The sequence below is a fragment of the Pelmatolapia mariae genome, linkage group LG20 (assembly GCF_036321145.2).
Source record: "Pelmatolapia mariae isolate MD_Pm_ZW linkage group LG20, Pm_UMD_F_2, whole genome shotgun sequence".
NCBI lineage: Eukaryota > Metazoa > Chordata > Actinopteri > Cichliformes > Cichlidae > Pelmatolapia > Pelmatolapia mariae.
In genome coordinates, this window is record NC_086244.1 from 43,776,940 (window position 1) to 43,799,938 (window position 22,999).

The 22,999-nt window shown below is 43.6% G+C and overlaps 1 protein-coding gene across 1 annotated transcript; it reads left to right on the top strand.

Annotated features, from left to right (window-relative positions):
* The first annotated feature begins 1,449 nt into the window (after positions 1-1,449).
* Positions 1,450-22,203, top strand: LOC134619321 (uncharacterized). Its single transcript, XM_063465081.2, has 8 exons — positions 1,450-2,153; positions 2,298-2,580; positions 2,708-3,061; positions 3,212-3,370; positions 19,960-20,100; positions 20,340-20,464; positions 21,794-22,014; positions 22,139-22,203. Exons 1-8 carry the CDS (start codon positions 1,816-1,818, stop codon positions 22,201-22,203), a joined length of 1,686 nt encoding a protein of 561 aa, XP_063321151.2. The 5' UTR covers positions 1,450-1,815.
* Positions 22,204-22,999: the final 796 nt, after the last annotated feature.

Genomic DNA, 22,999 nt, shown 5'->3' on the forward strand with positions numbered 1-22,999 from the left:
ACCACAATCACCCACACATGCAGGGCCTTGGGGTAGGGGTGTGTCACCAGGGTGCAGAGGAGGCATCCCCCCCCCTCTGTCCCCTTCTGGCTGCCTCTGCCTCAATTTTATCTCACAACTTAGACATTCACATTACTCACACTCTCATAACACATACATATAGGATCTTGGGGGTGGGCTCATAACACGGACTCCAAATTACCATCAGGGTGTACACCTCACCCCTGGCGTCGTTGCCCACCTCTCAATTTTAAATACACGTAGACATTGAGGGCTATCAGGAGGGGCTATGCGCTTACCTGCTGCTCTCTGGCAGGTAGCTCCATGCCCTCCTGGGTTTTAATTGCACCTTAGAACACATATACATCAACACTACATATGAGCGGGTAGAGGGAGGTTTGGAGTCTTCTCACACCCCCGGTCTCTGCGGCCTGCTGGAGCGGGGGGGCTAGGAGGAGGAGTTGGCCGTCCGACTGGGGTCTGGTGTGTGGGGCCTCCTTGCTGCTGCGGAGTCGGGGCAGTCTGCTTCTCCCCACTGCAGGGAAAAGGGTAACACCACCTGGGTCTGGGTGCAGTTTCCCCCTCCAGGGGCAAGGGTACCTAGACCCGGTTCTTAGAGTACGCTTGGGGAGTGTGATTGTGTGTACAGCGTCTCTTTATGTCTGTCTCCACGTTGGTTGAGTGTGGAGTAATTGCCTATGAGAGCATGAGGGTGGGAATGGATGTTTGTATTTGAGTGTGCCTGTATGTCTGTGTCTATATGTCAGGTTGGGTATCAGACGCCACCTCTCTGGGGACATCTCAGGCCCTCCAAGGTTTGGAGGCCTATCTCCCCCCACCACTTCCCCTGCCGGTGGCAGACGCCCTCAGACATCGGTGCGTTGGTGGTTCTTTGTGTCCGGGGGTGGGCGTCCGGGTACACACCGGCTCACTCCTTGGTGGCTGCTTATCGGGGCCTGGAACCTGGGGCTCGCTCGGGCCACTTCGGGGGTGGTGTGCCCTCGGCCTGGGGCTCGGTCACTCAGGCACAGCTGGCTGCCGGCGGAGCTCACGGGCACGTCACTGCAACCCCCCCTGGCTTCTGCTCCGCGGCTGCTGAGTGATCCCTCATGTGGGACTCTCCTCAGCTCTTTCTGGGACAGTGGCGCGGCTGCCCCTCTGTTGGTCTTCCTTGGTCTCTTGTGTTCTGGGGGCCTCTGGATGTCTGGAGTTTTGATCTCCTCCATACCTGCTTCATGCCCTGGAGGATGGGACTGTGGCCCCCCACACCCTCTAGCAGATCATTACATTAAGGAACCTTTTAAATACAAGCGCGCTCATGCTCACAGGTGTACACACAGGTGATCACACACACAAACTACACCCTTTTTGGCTCCTACCTCAAAGCACACTGTGCGCTGTCGATCTTACGTGCTGCACAATAATGTTTAATATTACAGTTTTTCTCGATTGCTTAAACACTATAACCAGGCCTCTAAACTAAAATTTCAAAACCATAAACGCTATTGGTCAAAAAGCTCACCCATTTCCCTGAACTATAAACACTATTCCCTGCTTTGACACATGACTCAAATTTGGTGAACTGGTACTGCAAAACTCTACACACAAATCCCTACATTTTACAGTGCTTACACCATGTAGTCATGTAGAAAGCACTAGCATGCAATAATGTTAACGTAAGTCAGCATAGCTTGAGCCCAATTAGCACACAATTAACCAGGTGGAAACACTAGGAGTCAAAATTTAGCACACACCAATCAGAACCTGCGATGGATAGATAAAAGGGCCAAAGTCAGCTCATTCAGGTTTGAAACAATGGATCCAAAGAGATGCAAAGGAAGAGGACGTGGTGGAGAAAGAGGACGTGGTGAAGGAGGAGGACGTGGTGGAGAAAGAGGACGTGGTGAAGGAGGAGGACGTGGTGGAAGAGGAGGAGGAGGTGGTGAAGGAGGTGGAGGTGGAGAACGACGGCGACAAGGAAGGGGAAGAGCAAGGGCACGAAGACAGTCAGTCTCGGATGAAATTCGAGCCACTTTAGTTGACCATGTCCTTGTCCATGGGATGACTATGAGGGAGGCTGGGCAACGAGTACAACCAAATTTGAGTCGCTTCACTGTTGCCTCCATCATCAGAACCTTCAGGGAGGAAAACAGGTAGGTGTACTTGCAGTAAGACTGCTTTGTACAGTAACGTTTAAGTTACTGAATTTATGTGTCTTGAGTTTCAGTATGTTTCCATTATTTTCCTGTAAAATGAATGTGTGACAGTTACAGTAATGAGTGCTTCTATTTTTGTAGGACACAGAGACGACCACCTGGTGGAGGCAGGTTAAGGCTTTTGTCGGAGGAGCAAGAGAGGGAACTTGTAAACATGGTAATTGCAAATAATGTAATCCGCCTGCAAGAGATTCAAAGGAGAGTGATTGAGGATGATCATCTTTTTCGAGGCATAAATGCCATCAGCCTCTCCACAATTGACCGCATCCTCCGAAAGAATCAATTCCGGATGAAACAGGCATACCGAGTCCCTTTCGAACGAAACTCTGACAGAGTGAAAAACCAACGTGTGGAATATGTTCAGGTATGAGTTTTGATACTGTATAAGGTATTGTGTACCATCACAGCATGGCAGTTTATGCTGCCATTTCAGCACTCTTGAACTTTGGTTCAGGGTACCGATTGACGCTACTGTGTTATGTGTTTTGCAGAGAATCTTTGAGATTGAAGGACGGCCTGTTCCCCATGAAATGATCTTTGTGGATGAGGCAGGTTTTAACCTGACCAAAAGAAGGAAAAGGGGGAGGAACATAATTGGCCATCGGGCTATTGTAAATGTCCCTGGTCAGCGTGGGGGGAATGTCACTATGTGCGCAGCCATCAGCCAACGAGGGGTACTCCACCGCCATGCCGTACTAGGACCCTATAACACTATGCTTCTCCTTGCTTTTCTTGATGGTTTAAGACAACATATGTTCCAGCTGGACTACAGGGAACCAGCACAGCCAGAGCAGCCTCACTACATTGTTGTGTGGGATAACGTCAGCTTCCATCGCGCTGCTCTGGTTCGTGACTGGTTTACCAATAACCCAAGGTTTTCTAATATATTTCTGCCTGCATACTCCCCCTTTCTAAACCCGATAGAGGAGTTATTTTTGGCATGGCGGTGGAAAGTGTATGACCGAGAACCTTATGTCCGTGTTCACCTCCTTCAGGCCATGGAAGAGGCCTGCCTAGACATATCAGTAGATGCATGCCAGGGGTGGATCAGGCATGCAAGAGGATTTTACCCCCGCTGCCTGGCTGGGGCCAATATAGCCTGTGATGTGGATGAGATTCTCTGGCCTGACCCAGACCAAAGACAAGATGCTGTGGTGGGATAATGTTTCTGGTGTGTGTTGTACTGTATAGTACATGAATGACAATGTGCCACTGTACATACATTGGTTGCGTCTTTTGTGTTTATCATGTGACAAGGGTTTTGAAGGGGAGAACCATAAGCAACCTAATTGTTTTGGAACTATTGTTTTGAATTAATTGTACCAGTGTGCAAAACTCTGTTGTAGTGTGTGTGTTTTTGAGGGCTTGTGTTTGATGTCTGAGGGCAAAGTTCGGTTTTTCAGCAGGAGTGAATAGTTTTGGGTGTAGAGCTTCATTTTGACCTGGAAATAGGATGTTTGGGGAATTGAGTGAGATGTTATGGATTTGTGTTTACTGTTGTGCGGATATGAGGCGTAGTTTCAAGAAATGTGTTTTAGCAGTCGAGAAAAACTAAGTATTTAGTGTTATATTCCCATATATCATTGTGATGTTGTTTATTCTATTACTCTCGTTTTCTTCTGCTTGTTTTCTTTTTTCTTTCTCAACAGGTGATCCAGGTGATCGATATATGTATTTTTTGTCTGCTTATTTTGTTGGTTTTTGTTTTTTGCCCTTTATCCCCGTCCCTCTTCTCCGCTGTTTTTTTTTTTTTCCCCCTCTTTCTTTCTCCCTTTTCTTTTCCCCTGTCCCGTATCTAGCAAGTAAAAATAAAAAAAATAAAATAAAATAAACAAAAGGTAAATCAAATGGACCATTACGGCAAGGCTGGGATGGTCCATTTGGTAAAGTAAATCCGTTGGGCATCTTTCTTCGCCTTTAGACAATAATTCTGATGGCAAAAGAACCAAACGGGACAGGTTTAAAAAAAAAAAAAAAAAAGAAGACTGTGAAAGCTGCTAGATCTGCCTTCCTATCAGGTCTTATTTTGACTAATTGCCACAAGCCCCGTGCTCTTTTTAACATTTTTAACTCTGTGATTAATCCTCGCGCTACCGCACACAAGGAGGCTTCTCCAGCCCTTTGTGAAAGTTTTTTAAGGTATTTTATTGTTAAAATCACTACTTTAAAGGGCCCCGTTTTTATCGGTAGTCCCACATCAAGTTCCAGTTTCTAAATGCTCTGCTGTCTTTCAACAGTTTGAGCCTGTGTCTCTTTCGGATGTAAAGGAAATAATTGACCATTTAACAATCTCCAATTCCTCACATGATATTCTTCCTGCCCGTATTTTTAAGGACGCGTCGAATACTATTGGGCCTTGCATTTTATTAATATTGAATGCATCATTGTCCTCAGGCTGTGTACCGTCTGCCTTCAAGCATGCTGTTGTTCAACACGTTATTAAGAAGACTAATCTTGACTCCAGTGTTCTTTCAAATTATAGGCCGATTTCTAAGCTTCCCTTTATCTCAAAGATCCTGGAAAAAGTGGTCTGTAAACAACTTCAGACATGCTTAGATACCAATGGTATTACTGAAAAATTCCAGTCAGGCTTCAAGCCTCGACATAGTACTGAGACAGCTTTGTTAAGAGTTTTTAATGATCTCCTTTTAACCACTGATTCAGGTTGCTCTGTGGTTCTACTCTTACTGGATCTGAATTCTGCTTTTGACACAGTAGATCATAACATTCTATTATCAAGGTTAGATCAAGTAGTTGGTCTTAAGGGCACAGCCTTATCATGGTTTAAATCTTATCTTTCAGAGAGGTCATTCTCTATCACTATGGGGCAATACTCCTCCTCCTCTGCCCCCTTTCTCTGTGGGGTGCCCCAGGGGTCTGTTTTGGACCCTATGTTATTCTCTGTACATGTTGCCCTTGGGATCTATTTTCCAAAGATATAATATTTCTTTCCATTGTTATGCCGATGACATTCAAATTTATTTTCCTGTGAGTTTGAATGTCGCAGATCCATTGCATACATTGTTTAACTGTCTTCATGATGTGAGAACCTGGCTATCTCAAAACTCTCTTACCTTGAAAAACTGAAGTTATTGTCTTTGACAGCCATATCCCTTTGAACCAACTAACTGATACCCTTGGCCCACTTGCTAGCTACCCTCTCCCACATTGTAAGAGATCTTGGGGTACTCTTGGATAGCTCCCTCAAATTAGAGAAACAAGTGTCTACTGTGGTTAAATCTAGCTTCTATCAGCTACGTCAAATTCCTAAAGCTAAGCCTTTTCTCTCCCCCAAGGACCTTGAAAAGCTTATTCATGCATTCATTACCTCTAGACTGGACTATTGCAACTCCCTCTATTTAGGCCTCCCTCACTCCTCTCTTTACCGTTTGCAATTAGTACAGAACGCTGCTGCACGCCTTTTATCGGGTGCCAGAATGCATGATCATATTACTCCAGTTTTAGCTAACTTACACTGGCTTCCTGTGAAATTTCACATTGATTTTAAAATTCTTTTACTCACTTATAAAATCCTAAATAACACTGCCCCTAGCTATTTAACAGAACTTCTTCATTTGTATAATCCTAAAAAAAGCACTAAAATCTTCTAACAGATGCTCTTAATGCAACCTAAGTCCAGGCTGAAAACCAGAGGTGATCGTGCCTTTGCTACTGCAGCTCCCAGACTGTGGAACAACCTCCCTATTGCCATTCGCTCTTCTGAGACTGTTCAGTCTTTTAAATCTCGTTTAAAGACCCATCTTTTTACTCTGGCTCTGACGTAAGATAGTTTGATTATCATTTGGTTGGTTTCTATGTTTGTCTCGTCTTGTGTTGTTGTTTGGTAAATTTGTCTTATTTTATTTATTTCCTAACTTGTGAAGCACTTTGATCAAAACTGTTGTTTTTAAATGTGCTATATAAATAAATTTTGATTGATTTTATTGTCATTTCATCCATGTACAGTGGTACAGTACAGAGTGAAATGAGACAGCATTCCTCTGAGACCCTGATGCAACATATAACGAGCAAACACAGAACTACGTAAAGTGCAATGTGCAAAAAGTGCAAAAATAAACAAGACAGTGCAACACTAGACAGAACAGGACGATACAGACACAAGACAGCGCAATGGAAATGTGCAAAATGCTGAGTATTGTGCAAAAGTAACTTGGTGTGTGTGTGTGTGTGTGTGTGTGTGTGTGTGTGTGTGTGTGTGAGTGAGTGAGTGAGTGAGTGAGTGAGATACTGCAGATAAGTGCTTGGTAGTGACGTGTATGAAGGTGTGCATGTGTGTGTGTGTCAGTCCAGTCACTGAGTGGAGTCTGACGGTTTGGGGGAAGAAACTGTTTCACAGTCTGGTAGTGAGGGCCCGGAGCATCCGCACATGCACATGACCACACATGATAGGGTGGGGCTGGGTGGGGCTAGGTTTCACAATGAGCTCAACCCTGGCTGATTGTGACCTACACCTATTTTCACACCTTGGCTCATGTGATTAGGTAGAGGATCATTAGGGGGTCCATTGTCCCTCTCGGTGGGTTACTCCCACAGAGCTTAAATCTGGGACTCTCCACCATTTGACCCTAGAACTGAAGAAGCTTCTCAGATGAGAGGTGAAACGTCTTCAAGCAACTTAAAGAAGTCCAGACGCTTTTTGTTCCAATCTCCTTAGACTTTAAATTAAGTTGTTTCAGCTATTTTGACTATTAGCAGCTTCTCTGTTCTTCTGTTTATGCACATATGTTTTCAAGCTAATTATACCACGTTTAAAAGTAAGATTGTTTTGGCTTTTTATTATTAGAGTTTGGGTTGAAAAAAACTCTGGACACGATTTTAATCACTTAAAAAAATATGCAAAAATAAATTTTCAAATGCATATTTTGATATTATATAAGCTATTGACTTAAATATTTAGTGACGAGAACCATGATGTTTAATTTTACATTACTTAGTAGAGCAAAATTGAGTATTTTGGTCTAAATCAGGGGTGCCCAATCCCAGTCCTCGAGAGCTACCGTCCTGCAGCTTTTAGATGGATCCTTGTTCCGACACACCTGAATCAAATGAATGGCTTGTTATCAGGCATTTGCCAAACTTGATGGCATGCTGAAGAGGCAATCAAACCATGTGATTCAGCTGTGTTGGAGTAGGGATGCATCTAAAAGCTGCAGGACAGTAGCTCTCGAGGACTGGGATTGGGCACCCCTGGTCTAAATAAACCAAAATGTGATGTCCACATATGTGGACACCAGGCCCTAGGAGGTTAAAATAAATACATATGTATAAAAAAAAAAAAAAAAAAGCAAAATCATACTTTTGTGTAAACATTGCCCTGGTTTGTCTTTTAGTCAGTTGGGTTAACACTTGTATTCATATTTTTAACCCCAAAATTGGGTTTTATCTGGCAGACATGTTTTGCCCCTTATCTCAAGAATCACTGATATCATATATCATATGGTCCGCCAGTTATCCCTGGCTGATTCCAATAAGTCCATTTTCTTTCTCTTGCTTCTTTGTTTTTTCTCACTCTTCTCTTTTCTATATCTGTGCTTGTTTATTTCTGTTTTTATGTGTGTGGGACTCATCTCTGGTTCCCGCCACTGCCCGAACACACCTGTGGCAATCAAGCAGCTGTTCCTGATGATCTCATCAGCGAACGTCATTCTTCACCTGATCGTTAAGCTACCTAGTTAGTGAAACCCTCACTCTTCCTGCTTTTGTGTATTCCGATCATGTCTGTGCCCTGTGCAGGTTCCCAGACTTCCTTCCCAGTGAGAGAGAGTGTTGCCTGTAGTTGTAGTTGGATGTTTGAATGCCCTTTTTCCCTGGACCCCTGGAGCACTACGGCCCTTTTTTGCATTGTGTCATTGTGTAAATATTTCCACTTTAAATAAACACATCCGAACCTGTGCTTGAGTCCACCCTGCCTGCTGGCCTTGCTAATGTCAAAAGACATAAAGAAACACCTTAACCTCTTCATATTTTTTATACACATTCCCAACATGAATACAGCACACTATGTGATGTATGCATGTGAGGATTTCAGGAATGGTATCAAATTATTTTGAAGCTTATGCGTAAGTTCAATAAGGAAGATCCAAATAAGATCATAATCACTCATCTGCCTGCTTTCCTGGGTGTCCAGCTGTTTTTCTGTTCTTTAGATGACTACCACTTTCCCACACTGTCAATCTCAATACTGAAATCATCATTTTAGTCCAATCTTCTTGGCCACCTTCTTTGAGACAATCAGCCTCCACTTCATATGGTTTCAATCTGTGCTCTCCATCATTCCCCCTTTCAGACTCTCTTTTGTGCAACCCACCTCCTCATCATCCCCACCTGAGACACCTCAGCCAGAGCTCCATTCAAGGCTCAGTCTTCATCTTTACCACCATCAGCGTCTAGACTCCGGTGGGATTGTGTCCTAAATCCTATAATCACTGAGATTCTGTTCTATCATGATGGGTCATCGGGGTCTAATCGCCAAATACATCACCTTCTCTAATTCAATAAATCATGAACAATTCTTCCAAGTGATCTCTCCTCATTGAAGTTCTTTTAAATGCGTTTGGACATACATTAAACTGTCCCAGATTAATAATACTGAAAGATGGCTATAGAAAGAGCCTATAGTCAGAGTTTACTCTATATCTTTTCTTTCTCATATCTTTAATGCAATACTCATTATAATTTAAAAAAGGTTACAAAATATTAACAACATTAGCACTGTTGTGATTATGTTGCTAGCAGTGTAATGTGCTCGAATGTGACCCTGACCAACACAAAACATTGACGCATGATTGGCAGACCTAAGTAACAGAGTGCTTCTCTTGTAAGAATGTAAAACTTACTTTTGTCAGTGCATGAATTTCAACATTCATTTCTTTATTTGATAGAGACAGTAAAGCATTGAGAGAAAGAGAGGAAGACATGCAGCAATAGGCCTTGGGTCAGACTCAAACCCAAACCTACTGCTCAAGAGACACTCGCTAAACTAGTTCTGCCAGCCCCGGCTAGTGCTCCCGCACCCCTGCCCTCTCAGTTTATGCCGCAGACTCCAGGTTGTGTCCGCAAACCCCCTCCTCTGCCGCCGTTCATGGGGGAGTTGGGCTGCTGTGGGAGTTTTCTGGCAGGACTCAAATGCAGGACTCAGAGTTGTGCAAGCAGAACAGGGTTTCTTTTTACAGCACCAGGTGAGATATGTACATATATACAGTCAATGAAGGTTGAGGGTTCCAGGGGTCCAGAGGGAAGGTCCAGGGCTGGGCGGGAAAACACTCGCTCACACTCTTCTTCAACCAATCCGTGCTAACCACTACACTCAGTCCAGAAATCCATGCCGCATGTGCCTCACTCACATGCCTCATTCATCCAGGCAGGGTCCAGGGAAACAGGTGGGAGAACAACAATTAGTAAACCATCCAGATCATCACGGGAAAGAAGCACCAGAAAAGAGCCAGGGCTACACTAACTGAAGTGAGTACAACAATCCAGCAAGGACCAACACTCCACTGAGGCCTTAAATACTGCCAGGAGTAATCAGCTGGGATGAACAGCAGGTGAGTATGGCGTGGGCGTTGAATCCAGGATGGCACAGAACCCCAGGTGTAGCCCTGGCGGAGAAGGTGAGCAAAACCACCAGAGCAGCATACGGCAGACCGTGACAGTTTCCTGCTATTCCAAAATTTTCCCCAGGCTTTTTCTGACAATGCTGGGAAGATTTCTAAAGTAACTGGCTCCCTTTGTGACTGTGCCCTGTGCTGAGTCATGTCTCACCTTGCATCCTCTCGAGACCCTCCATCATCCACAACTTTAAGACAGACGAACTGCATATTTTTCACTGTACTTTTCACCGCCCTCTGCACACTGATAAAGCGGCTCGGCAGTTACTTGGTCTCTGGCAGGGTATCCAGTCAGTCACAGTTTTCCATCAACTTTCACATCAAAGCTGCAGAGATAGGATGGGGGAATAGTGCATTGTGCTGCGCCTTTGTGAACGTCTTAGCCAAAGTATGAAAGAGGAGCTCAGCACACACAACGAACAAGATGGTTTCAAGGATTTGGCCATAAGAATAGATAACCACCTTCGAGAGATTTTTGATTTTTAAAAACACATTTATTCACTCAATAGTGAGCCATACAAACAGTCAGCTCAAACCAACACATTGCTAAACACAAGTTCAGAGTTGTTTAAAGCAAAGAGACTGCCTTTATAATCTCAAAGATTTCGAAAAGCATCCAATCCATCCATATTGAAATAATATTTATACTCTAACATCACTCTGGCTCTCGACAAACCTTTGAAGAGCTCAACACAATCAGTATTTCGTCCATTATCAATCTTATACTTTCTACTCAAATAATTGCCAACTTCGCTTGGCCCAAGAAAAAATTCAGCAATCGTCCCTTTTTCTTCTTCCCTTTATCATATGAAAACCCAAAAATAAAACACTGTTGTGTAAAACATTCTCCAAAGGATTCCCAAATACCAGTAAGTACCGAAAATAAATCAAACCTGAAGCATTGTACAAAACAATGAAAAACAGTTTCTCTCATTGAACAAAAAGGACATGCATCTGAAGACCCAGGCTTAATGATGGACACAAAAGCATTTACCGCAATGATACCATGTAAAATCCGCCACTGTAAATCACCAGCGTTCTTGGTCAATGGTGGCTTGTACAGTGACCCCCATGCAGGGCCCACATCAAAACCAACCTTAAAATGTTCCCTCCAAGGCGTATCAGTTTTACCATTTAACTTTGGTTTGTTTATTGCCTTAACACAGCTTTTATACAACACCTTCCCAGTCACCGAATCCAGTGGTGTCCAGCGGTACTTCTCCTTCTCCAAAAAAGGACCAGGGCTTTCAAAGTCCGTGAGCTGTGGTCTAAAGCACAGGCCAAAGAAGCTGTCCGTTTTATCAGGAATCAATAATCCATTAGACCAGCCATTTAAAAGTCTTTTATCATCGTCTGAGAGTGCCTGCTTGAATCTTGTCAGCATCAAGCTCACAATTCGGAGAGAGCGAACCTCAAGTGTTCTTGCCAAGGACACAGCATCCTCCATTTTGGCTCCAGCAAGTTCAAGCAAAAGCCGTACCGTTGTAACTCCCCTTCTCCTCAGTAGCTCCGACATCATTGCCGCATCATCCCAGGATGAACCCAAACGAGACCCTTTAAGAATAGGTTCCATTAAAAGCCAATGCAAAGACAGACTTCCCACCAGCCCCCAAGCCTTTAGCACACTAACATAGAAAGGTGACAAACACTTTACACCAGACCTTGAGTGATCAAAAACAAAGTCTTACCAAACCCCAAATTACCAACTTTAGAAAAAAAGTATTCTGTGACCTGCCTCCACAAAACATTTTGATCCCCATACAAAAAACTCTGTAAAAACTGTAACCTAAAAGCTGCTTTCCGACTTTCAAGATGAATCAAACCCTGCCCTCCTTCCTCCTTTGACAGAAACAAAACGCTTTGAGGTATCCAATGAAGCCTGTCCCAAAAAAAGTTCAAAATAATAGTTTGTAATTTGGCCAACAGGTTAGGTGGAGGTTCCAAAACCGATAAACGGTGCCACAACGATGATGCAACAAGGTTATTAATGATAAGTACGCGACCCCTGTAAGACATTCGTGGTAAAAGCCAATGCCATTTCTGTAACCTACCCTCTACCAGTTCAACAAACCCTTCCCAATTTTTCATGACCTCCATGTTATCCCCTAAATAAACTCCCAAATATTTTAAACCAGTTTTTTTCCATTGTAGGCCATCAGGTAAATTGGGTCCTGCTCCTGTCCATTTACCTACTAACAAAGCTTTACTCTTACTCCAATTGACTTTAGAGGATGAAATTTTACCAAAACAGTCAAGAAGTCGCGTTAAAGCAAGTACATCTGGCTCTCCCGTTATAGCCACAATAATATCATCCGCATATGCAGAAAGTTGAAAAGGTAAAGAAATGCCATTCAGCTGTATCCCATGCAGGTTCTCCCTAATTTGACATAATAAAGGTTCAATACTTAAAGAATACAACATACCAGACATTGCACAACCTTGTCATACACCTCTCTTTACATTAAAGGGAGTACTTAAACCACCATTGACCTTCAAAACACTTTCAATGTCACAATAGAGGGTCTTAATCATGGCAATGAAACTAGAGGAGAAACCAAAAGCCTTCAAAACATTCCAAAGATATTGGTGCTCCACCCGATCAAAAGCCTTTTCTTGGTCGAGGGAAATCAGACCAAAGTTTAAGCCCAATAAATTAGAGACATCCAAATAATCCCGAATTAGTGCCACATTATTTCTTATTGATCTGCCAGGAATACAATAGGATTGATCCGCATGCACAACTTGATCAATCACTTTCCGTAACCTGCATGCCAGTGCTTTTGAGAAGATCTTATAGTCAGCACACAAGAGGCTGACTGGTCTCCAGTTCTTCATTTCATAAAGATCCCCTTTCTTGGGAAGAAGAGTGAGCACAGCTCTGCGACAGCTTAGGGGGAGCTTTCCCCTAACCACACTGTCATTAAGAACCTCCAAAAAAATCACCAGCCAACACAGACCAGTATGACTTATAAAATTCCACAGGCAAGCCATCTATTCCTGGCGCTTTACCATTTTCCATACCTGACATTGCGTCCTGCAGTTCCTGCAGAGTCAAGGCACTCTCCAAGATGATATTGTCTTGCTCTGAGACCTCTGGCAAGTTACTGAGAAACTCAGCACCCGCCACGAAGTCTTCTCTAAACTCGCTGACATACAGCTTTGAAAAGTAATCAACAGCCCTTTTACGCAATGCAGTGGGTTCAGTCAGCTCCTTCCCATCCTCAGATTGAATACAATGAATAAGACGATTCTGTCCATTCTTTTTCTCCAAGCTAAAGAAGAATTTCGAGGGAGCATCCATTTCAGCAAAATTCTGAAAACATGAACGGACCAGGGCTCTCTGTGCTCTAAGCCCTAGCAGATAAGCCAAAACAGTGTTTTTAGTTTTGAGGGCCTGCAAATGGCCCCGGTCTCCTGTGGACTCACTCAACCGTTGAAGATCCACTATATCAGTCTCTAATTCTTCAATAGATTTCACCATCTCCCTTGTGACATTACGTGTGTATTGAATACAGAACTGCTGAATTTTTATTTACCAATATCCCACCATTGCTGTAAGGAAGCAAACTGGCATTTCATAGTTCTCCATTGATTCCAAAAAAAGAAAAAAACCTTTTCTAAAACACCCATCATTCAGCAAAACCGTATTGAAATGCCAGTATGCACTCTTAGGTCTTAGTCTATTTATAAACACACTAGCTTCAACCATGCTATGATCAGAAAAACCAACCGGACACATGTTGCAAGAATTGAAAATTTGCAAATGATGACCAAAACAATAAAACCTATCTAATCGTGCCAAAGAAATAAAATTTTCCTTACAATGAGCCCACGAAAAAAGTCGTGTTTTACCATGTTTAGAACGCCACACATCAACTAAGTTGTAGGTCTCGACAATGCGTTTCAATATCCTCCTTGAATGCATATGTGGCTCCAAGTGATTCCTATCCAAATCATCAATAGTACAATTAAAATCACCTCCGAAAGTCAAATAATCAGTTGATGTGCAACTTAACAGCGTACTCGTTAACTTGTCTAAAAAGACACAGCGATCATGTGGAGACACTGGAGCATACACATTTAATAATGTTAGCTTTGAATTTTCATATGTGACCAAAAACCTTTAACAACCTCCCAGGTACAATATCATCTACGTCGATAGAAACTGGAAGAAAGGTCTTTGAAAAGAGAATAGCAACTCCAGAACTCAGTGAGGTGTTATGACTCAAAACAATATTACCATCCCATTCTTTCTTCCAGTCAACTTCAATATCAAAACTACTATGAGTTTCCTGAGCAAACGCTATGTCAATGCATTTAGATTTTAAAAGGTCAAAATACATCGCCCTTTTTTTCATGTCCCTTGCACCATTAAGGTTCAAGGATGAGATTTTAAAGCGACTCATAGCCACACAGAAAAAGATCCATGAAAAAACAAGAATACAGCATCTTATCTGCTGTTTTTCCCCTGTCAGGGGGACGTAAAAGGACGTAGTTCTGTGTTGGAGGGGGTGAGATATTAATGCGTCGATAAGCTGCGTTGTACCAGGCTCACACCAGAAGAGCGCTGGAGGGGGTTTAATGAGCGGGTATGTTTGTACTGAGGGTTGCCGGGTCATTTGGTTTTGTTTTCTCCTCCCCTGGGTCCCCCTTCGTGTTATGTTACCCCTGGTTTGGTTGATCTGCTGTCTGTGGGTGGCGCTGTCACTTGGTGTTTCGCTCGCTTTGTGGTAGAGTATCACTTCCTGTTCCTGCTCAAACACAGTGGTGTTTCTGAGTAGCTTTTCTGCTTAGCAATTTAATTGAAATCTTTTGATACATCCCTTTTTCATAGTATAATCTTAACGTGCTTCATCTGAATCACCCTTTCTGTGTGCTCACTACCTAATTTATAGCCAAAGTATTCACTCACTGTCTCTGTACTGTTTCGCTAGCTTAGCTTAGCTCGTAGCCGACTCGTTAGCACCATGGCTACTTCACCTGTCCCTGTTGCACTTTCCTGCTCATTGTGTCAGATGTTTAGTTACTCCTCGGCCTCCTTTAGCAGTAATGATACCTGTAACAAATGTAGCATATTTGCAGCTCTGGAGGCCAGGATTACTGAATTGGAGACTCGGCTTCGCACCCTTCATTCACCCGTAGCTAGCCAGGCCCCTGTAGCTGGTGCAGCCGATGATAGCGTAGGCCCCGCTAGCTCTCCCCCGGCAGACCCCAAGCAGCTGGGGAACGAGGGCGGTTGGGTGACGGTGAGGAGGAAGCATAGTCTTAAACAGACAGTGCTTTTAAATTTGATAAACAAATCAGCTCCGTAGTCAAGGGATCTTTTTATCACCTACGGATTTTAGCTAAAGTCAAGTGCAGGAACGATCTAGAAAGGGTGGTCCATGCTTTTATTACTTCACGGCTGGACTACTGTAACTCCCTTTACGTTGGTTTAGATCGTTCCTGTTTGCATCGCCTCCAACTGGTGCAGAATGCTGCTGCTCGCATGCTGACCGGTTCCAAAAAGAGAGACCACATCACTCCGGTCCTCTGCTCTCTCCACTGGCTCCCAGTTGCTTTTAGGATTGATTTTAAAATTTTACTGCTGGTTTTTAAGGTTCTTAACGGAACTGCACCTCCTTACCTGGCAGAGCTTCTTAGCATTTACTGCCCTAGGAGATCTTTGAGGTCAGCAGATTTGATGCTTTTAGATGTTCCCAGGTACAGATTAAAGACTAGGGGGGAGAGGGCTTTTGCTGTGGCTGCACCCAGACTGTGGAACAGTCTACCCCCTCACATCAGATTCTCCACAAGCCTAGGAACTTTTAAAACTGCTCTGAAAACGCACCTATTTTCACTGGCTTTTAGCAAGGTTTAACCTATTGTTTTTAATTAATTGTTTTATTTGTGAGGCATTTTATGTACCTGTGTTTTATAGCATTTTTATTTGTATTTTATTGTACAGCACTTTGGTCAGCCTCGGTTGTTTTTAAATGTGCTTTATAAATAAACTTGACTTGACTTGACTTCTCTCAAAATGTAAAAGAACCCACCCACCACTTTAATCACACTCTAGATCTTGTTTTAACATATGGCATAGAAACTGAACATTTAACAGTGTTTCCTGAAAACCCTCTGCTGTCTGATCATTTCCTGATAACATTTACATTTACAATGATTGATTACACAGCAGTGGAGAGTAGACTTTATCACAGTAGATGTCTTTCTGAAAGTGCTGTAACTAAGTTTAAGAATATAATCCACCCACTGTTATCATCTTCAATGCCCTGTACCAACATAGAGCAGGGCAGCTATCTGAACGCTACTCCAACAGAGGTCGATTATCTTGTTAATAATTTTACCTCCTCACTACGTACGACTCTGGATACTGTAGCTCCAGTGAAAACTAAGGCCTCAAATCCGAAGTCCCTGACTCCGTGGTATAATTCTCAAACACGTAGCCTAAAGCAGATAACTCGTAAGCTGGAGAGGAAATGGCGTGTCACAAATTTAGAGGATCATCATTTAGCCTGGAGAAATAGTTTGCTGCTTTATAAGAAAGCCCTCCGCAAAGCCAGAACATCTTACTATTCGTCACTGATTGAAGAAAATAAGAACAACCCCAGGTTTCTCTTCAGCACTGTAGCCAGGCTGACAAACACTCAGAGCTCTACTGAGCCAACCATCCCTTTAACGTTAACTAGTAATGACTTCATGAACTTCTTCAGAAATAAAATTTTTATCATTAGAGAAAAAATTACCAATAATCATCCCACAGATGTAATATTATCTACAGCTACTTTTAGTACCATTGATGTTAAGTTAGACTCTTTTTCTCCAATCGATCTTTCTGAGTTAACTTCAATAATTAATTCCTCCAAACCATCAACGTGTCTTTTAGACCCCATTCCTACAACACTGCTTAAAGAAGTCCTGCCATTAATTAATTCTTCAATCTCTAATAATTGGCTATGTACCACAGGCCTTCAAGGTGGCTGTAGTTAAACCCTTACTTAAAAAGCAATCTCTAGACCCAGCTGTCTTAGCTAATTATAGGCCAATCTCCAACCTTCCTTTCATATCAAACATCCTTGAAAGAGTAGTTGTCAAACAGCTAACAGATCATCTGCAGAGGAATGGCTTATTTGAAGAGTTTCAGTCAGGTTTCAGAGCTCATCACAGCACAGAAACAGCTTTAGTGAAGGTTACAAATGATCTTCTTATGGCCTCTGACAGTGGACTCATCTCTGTGCTTGTCCTGCTAGACCTTAGTGCAGCGTTCGATACTGTTGACCATAATATCCTATTCGAGCGATTGGAACATGCTGTAGGTATTACAGGTACTGCGCTGCAGTGGTTTGTATCATATCTATCTAATAGACTCCAATTTGTTCAAGTAAATGAAGAGTCCTCTTCACACACTAAGGTCTATTATGGTGTTCCTCAGGGTTCAGTGCTAGGACCAATTCTATTTACATTATACATGCTTCCCCTAGGCAGCATCGTTAGAAGACATAGCATAAATTTTCACTGCTATGCAGATGATACGCAGCTCTATCTATCCATGAAGCCAGGTAACACACACCAATTAGTTAAACTGCAGGAATGTCTTAAAGACATAAAGACCTGGATGGCCGCTAACTGAGGTTATTGTACTCGGCCCTGAAAATCTTAGAAATATGGTATCTAACCAGATTCTTACTCTGGATGGCATTACCTTGGCCTCCAGTAACACTGTGAGGAACCTTGGAGTCATTTTTGACCAGGACATGTCCTTCAATGCACATATTAAACAAATATGTAAGACTGCTTTCTTCCATTTGCGCAACATCTCTAAAATTAGAAATATCCTGTCTCAGAGTGACGCTGAGAAACTAGTTCATGCCTTCATTACTTCCAGGCTGGACTACTGTAATTCTTTATTATCAGGATGTCCTAAAAACTCGCTGAAAAGTCTTCAGCTAATCCAAAATGCTGCAGCAAGAGTACTGACAGGGACTAGAAAGAGAGAGCATATTTCTCCTGTTTTGGCTTCCCTTCATTGGCTTCCTGTTAAATCCAGAATTGAATTCAAAATCCTGCTCCTCACTTACAAGGTCTTAAATAATCAGGCCCCATCTTATCTTAATGACCTTGTAGTACCATATCACCCTATTAGAGCATTTCGCTCTCGCTCTGCAGGCCTACTTGTTGTTCCTAGAGTATTTAAAAGTAGAATGGGAGGGACAGCCTTCAGTTTTCAGGCCCCTCTTCTGTGGAACCAGCTTCCAGTTTGGATTCAGGAGACAGACACTATCTCTACTTTCAAGATTAGGCTTCAAACTTTCCTTTTTGCTAAAGCATATAGTTAGGGCTGGACCAGGTGACCCTGAATCCTCCCTTAGTTATGCTGCAATAGACGTAGGCTGCCGGGGATTCCCATGATGCATCGAGTTTTTCCTTTCCAGTCACCTTCTCACTCACTATGTGTTAATAGACCTCTCTGCATCAAATCATATCTGTTATTAATCTCTGTCTCTCGTCCACAGCATGTCTTTCATCCTGTTTTCCTTCTTTCACCCCAACCAATCACAGCAGATGGCCCCGCCCCTCCCTGAGTCTGGTTCTGCCGGAGGTTTCTTCCTGTTAAAAGGGAGTTTTTCCTTCCCACTGTCGCCAAAGTGCTTGCTCAATCATGACCCCCTAGGTCATATGATTGTTGGGTTTTTCTCTGTATTTAATATTATGCTATCTACTGTACAATATAAAGCGCCTTGAGGCGACTTTTGTTGTGATTTGGCGCTATATAAATAAAATTGAATTGAATTGAATTGAATTGGTTTGAACGCCATAATCCTCACATCACATGGTCCAACCGCCATATCGAGAGTTGAAGCAGCCATTGCTTGTCACACTGTTTACCGTCTGCTTTACCACGTACACCTGTTACTACCCCTAGACCGGCACCTGTGGAGCTGGATCTCATTTCAGTGCTGGAGGTTTATCATGACCTAGGACCTGTTTTCAATAAACACCAGGCACTTTCACTCCCTCCTCACCCCCACTATGACTGTGGAACTGAGCTATTAAATAATATCCTCTGCCTTATCCCTTGGTGCGATTATGACAGGGAGATGAGTGGAAGACTGCTTTTAATGATCCTCTTGAACATTATGAGTAAATGGTAATGTCATTCAATTTGACCAATTCACCGGCAGTTTTCCAAGCATTAATTAATGATGTGTTATGGCAATGGTTGTTGGACAACAAGCTATTTGTAAAGGCTGAAAAGTGCAAGATCCATGTTGAGTCTATTCCTTTTCTTTCTTATATACTGAGAAAAAGGGCAGCTGAGGACAGATCCCTGCAAAATTAAGACAATGATAGAATGGCCGGCTCCATCTACATGTAAACAACTTAATAGATTTTGAGGGCTCGCTAATTACAGTTACCAAACTCATTTCTCCCACTCGAATCTTCCCGTGGTCACCTGAGGCCGATCAGGTGTTTTCTAGATTAAAAGAACTATTTAGCACCACACCCATCCTTACCCATCCCAACACCTCCAAGCAGTTTACTGTGCAGGTGGACTCTGCTGACACCAGTGCAGGAGCAGTACTATACCATACTCTCAATGTGACATTTTTTACACTCCTTACCAGTTCCGAGTCATCCCTGGTCACACATAGCGTTAGATGTTGTCACTGGTGTGCCATGCTCCTCAAATTATTCATTCCAACCATAGTCGATAGGTTTTCTAAAGCGCCCACTTCATACCTCTGTCTACACTTCCTTCAGCCCCACAAACTGCCACTCTACTTGTCAATCATGTTTTCAGACTGCATGGGGTCCCCCCCAGGATATTGTCTCCGACAGAGGGCCACAGTTTGTCTCTCATGTGTGGAAAGCATTCTGCACAGCCTTGGGAGTAGAGTTGAGTCCTCAGTCTATCAACCTGAGTCTAACAAACAAACAAAACGGGCAAACCAACAACTGGAAGCTACCCTTCGTTGTGTAGCCACCTCAAACCCAACTTCTTAGAGCTCACATCTAGCCTGCATTTAATATGCACGTAATTTTCTCACCTCTACAGTTACTGGGTTTTCCCTTTTGAAATCCGTCTCAGTGACCAGCCACCACTGCTCCCTTCTTAGGAAACAAAGATCGCAGTATGTGCAGGAAGAACTACGCTGCAGTTGGAGGATTTGGCGACATGCCAGAGCGGTGCTCTGCAGAACTGTCGACTCACAGATCGGAGGAAGACCCCAGCTCCTCACTACACCATTTGCCAACAGGTTTGGTTATCATCAATGCACATTCCTGTCTAATGCATGTGTAAAAAGCTGGCCCAGTCCTTTCTAGGTCCTTTTGATATCCAGTGCATCATAAACCCGGTAAGGAGCGGTGCAGCTGACGTCTGATGTCAGAGTATTGTCTCACACACAAGTGGTAATGTGTTAGTTGTGCTTTGGCAATCATAGAATCGGACACTAAGTATTTAAAGGATCCCTTATACCTGTATTCCTTCCTCCAGCTTGCCTCATTTTTCCCGGCCACCAAACTACCTGCCTTTCTGAGTTCATCTCCCCCTGGATATCCAGTCTGCCTGCACCACCATCAACCCACACTCACCTCGCCTCAGCCACCAGTGTGTGTCAAGTAAGCTTGCCAACTCTCTTCTTCACATAACTCTTGTCTTCCGCTCACCATGCCCGTGCACTAACCACTTCTCTCTTTCGTTCTCCGTAAAATGCTCGAGTATCTCCTCCAGCTGTACTTCCCAGTATTGAATTGTTACAATATTCTTTCACTGTAAATAAATCTGTTTCACTGCTGCTAAACGTGTCTGTGTGATCTGCTACCTGGGTCCACCCGAGTTACTCCTCACAGCAGTTCTAAAATCAGTAACACACTTCCCCACCCACATCACATTCTCATTGTTTCTACACACTCTTTACTACTAAAGATATTTGCTCATATATATTTTCTCATTTCAGACCATTCTTTTTAAACCCTAGATGTGGCTGAGCTGGCCCATCAGACATCAACAACCACGTTCAATCATACTTTGTCCTAATGCTTGGCTTGAACTTCAGCAGACTGTCTTAACCATTAATGCTTTGTTTTTCTGCTGAAGCAAAAGGCTGATTAAATACTTCTTTTCCTGTCACAAGCAGTGAAGCCGGCATACCTAATAAAGTGGTTGGTGACTGCATGTAGTGTGACTTTACTGGACTTTAAGGGGTGGTGAAAGGTTTTTATTCACTCATCACAGGGTTGAAGTAATTGACTACAAATAACAGTTTTGACTGTTATAGTGTCTTTTGCACAGGTGAAAACTGTTCTGAGAACAGCATTAAGAGTGGTTAGAATGACTTTTCTGCTATGAGAAAAGTGCCAAAGTACTTGAGAAAAACTGTAAACAAACACCTTGATGAAGGGCACTTAAAATAATTAGGGAGGTGTAATTTTAATGCAGTGCATTCACACAGTGAGTGTGAATTTTAAATAGAAGCACTTACATAGAAAGAGAAAAAAGTGTTTGTGTGAGTTGGTCAGTTGGGGGGTGTAAAGCGCTTTGAGTGCTCAGTTAGAGTAGAAAAGTGCTATATAAGAACCTGTCAGGGTGAGCTGTGCAGCAGGCAGGGGTTGGACCCAAACGCAGGACTCTGAGACAGAACCTAACGTCTTGATGCATTCTCAATCATCCAGGAAAGTAAATCTCCCAAAAGTTGATTCTGTTCATCTGGACGTAGCGTTTTGTGGGAGAAACGTTTCGTCACTCATCCAAGTGACTTCTTCAGTCTCAGCTGACTGCAGGTTTCCCCAATCTTATAAACAGTACATTTGCATAATGACTGAAACCAGCCCACTGAGGGAACAATGGGCTGGGAGGTCAGTTCCTTAATCATAATTATGCAAATTCTCATGACCATTGATCAACAATCACTGATCAAAGACCAATTTGTCAAATTCTGCTCATTTCAGGGCCAGAAACTCCAGGAAAAAGGAACACGAGAAGCTGGAGAAGGTCCAAGGGCTCAGAGAAGACCTGGAGAAGATGTGGAGGGTGAAGGTAACAGTGGTCCCAGTGGTAATCAGAGCACTCGGTGCAGTGACTCAAGCTAGGCGAGTGGCTCCAGCTGTCACGGTCCGTATGGCAGACCGTGGGGAAGTGGGGAAAGGAGGACCCAGTCGCGGTGCTCTATGTACAAGCAGTGTGTTTATTTACAGTGATGGAACTGATACAATAATACATCCCCGTGTGCTCCCGACTTCCACTCCGTGTCTTCTCCCTGTGTTTGTGCTCATGGGTCTGCTCCCTCGTGCCAGTGCACTCTGTGTTGGCTGCCCTCTCGTCCAGCAATCCTTCCTGGGAAAATAGAGGCAGTAATTAGCACCCTCAGTACACTTGGTAAGCTCACACTCACAAACAGACCAGCTGGAGAACTGACGGGAAGTCTCACGAAATGATCCCGCGTCGGAGAGAGCTCCACCACACTCTCAAGTAGCTCATCCGACGAGGCCTGATCAGCTGCAGGTGTGTCACGGTCTCCAGGCGTGGCCAATCACCTGCCAGGGCCACACCCACACCTACATACACACATATATCTACACGCAGGGAGAACGAGGGACAGCAATACAAAATATACATACAATATCACAGGTCCATGACTGCCCAGGGATCCTGGGTCGCACAGACCCAGAACCCTGACACCAGCAGATCCCGGGAACAACATCGGAGATCTCTGTGCAGAGGAGCGCAGTCCAAGAACAGCTAAAATACTGCGCAGGACCCTCAAGCTCCCAGGCCTCTGGCAGAGGACCCATGCTTGAAGGATAGACCGCCCGCAGGGGCAAGTGGGGAATTGAAATTTTTTTTTACAAAACTGTGCCAGCTTGTTAAAGACATTTTCTGACAGGTATAATGTTCTTTCTTTAACAGTGCTACAGATTCTTGATTTGGCTCTGATGTGTTAGTTGTCTCTGGTAGACTTATTTGGAATTTTCAGTCTATCCATGGCCTTCTTTACTTAGACCAGACCTTCCCAAAGTGTGGGGCCCGCCCCCTAGGGGGGGCGCAGAGCCATTGCACGGGGAGCGCGGCATGAAAAGGGAAAAAAAAACCAACAACAACGCTTGGACATTGCTAGCAAGGGGGGCGCCCACACAAACGCAAAGCAGGAGATGAAG

Excerpts from the sequence above, each read along its gene's own strand:
- LOC134619321 (XM_063465081.2), top strand. The coding sequence starts at position 1,816 with ATGGATCCAAAGAGATGCAAAGGAAGAGGACGTGGTGGAGAAAGAGGA. Across the intron at positions 3,062-3,211 it reads GCTTCCATCGCGCTGCTCTG|GCCATGGAAGAGGCCTGCCT; the intron begins GTTCGTGACTGG and ends CACCTCCTTCAG. Across the intron at positions 20,101-20,339 it reads ACTACACCATTTGCCAACAG|CTTGCCTCATTTTTCCCGGC; the intron begins GTTTGGTTATCA and ends TCCTTCCTCCAG.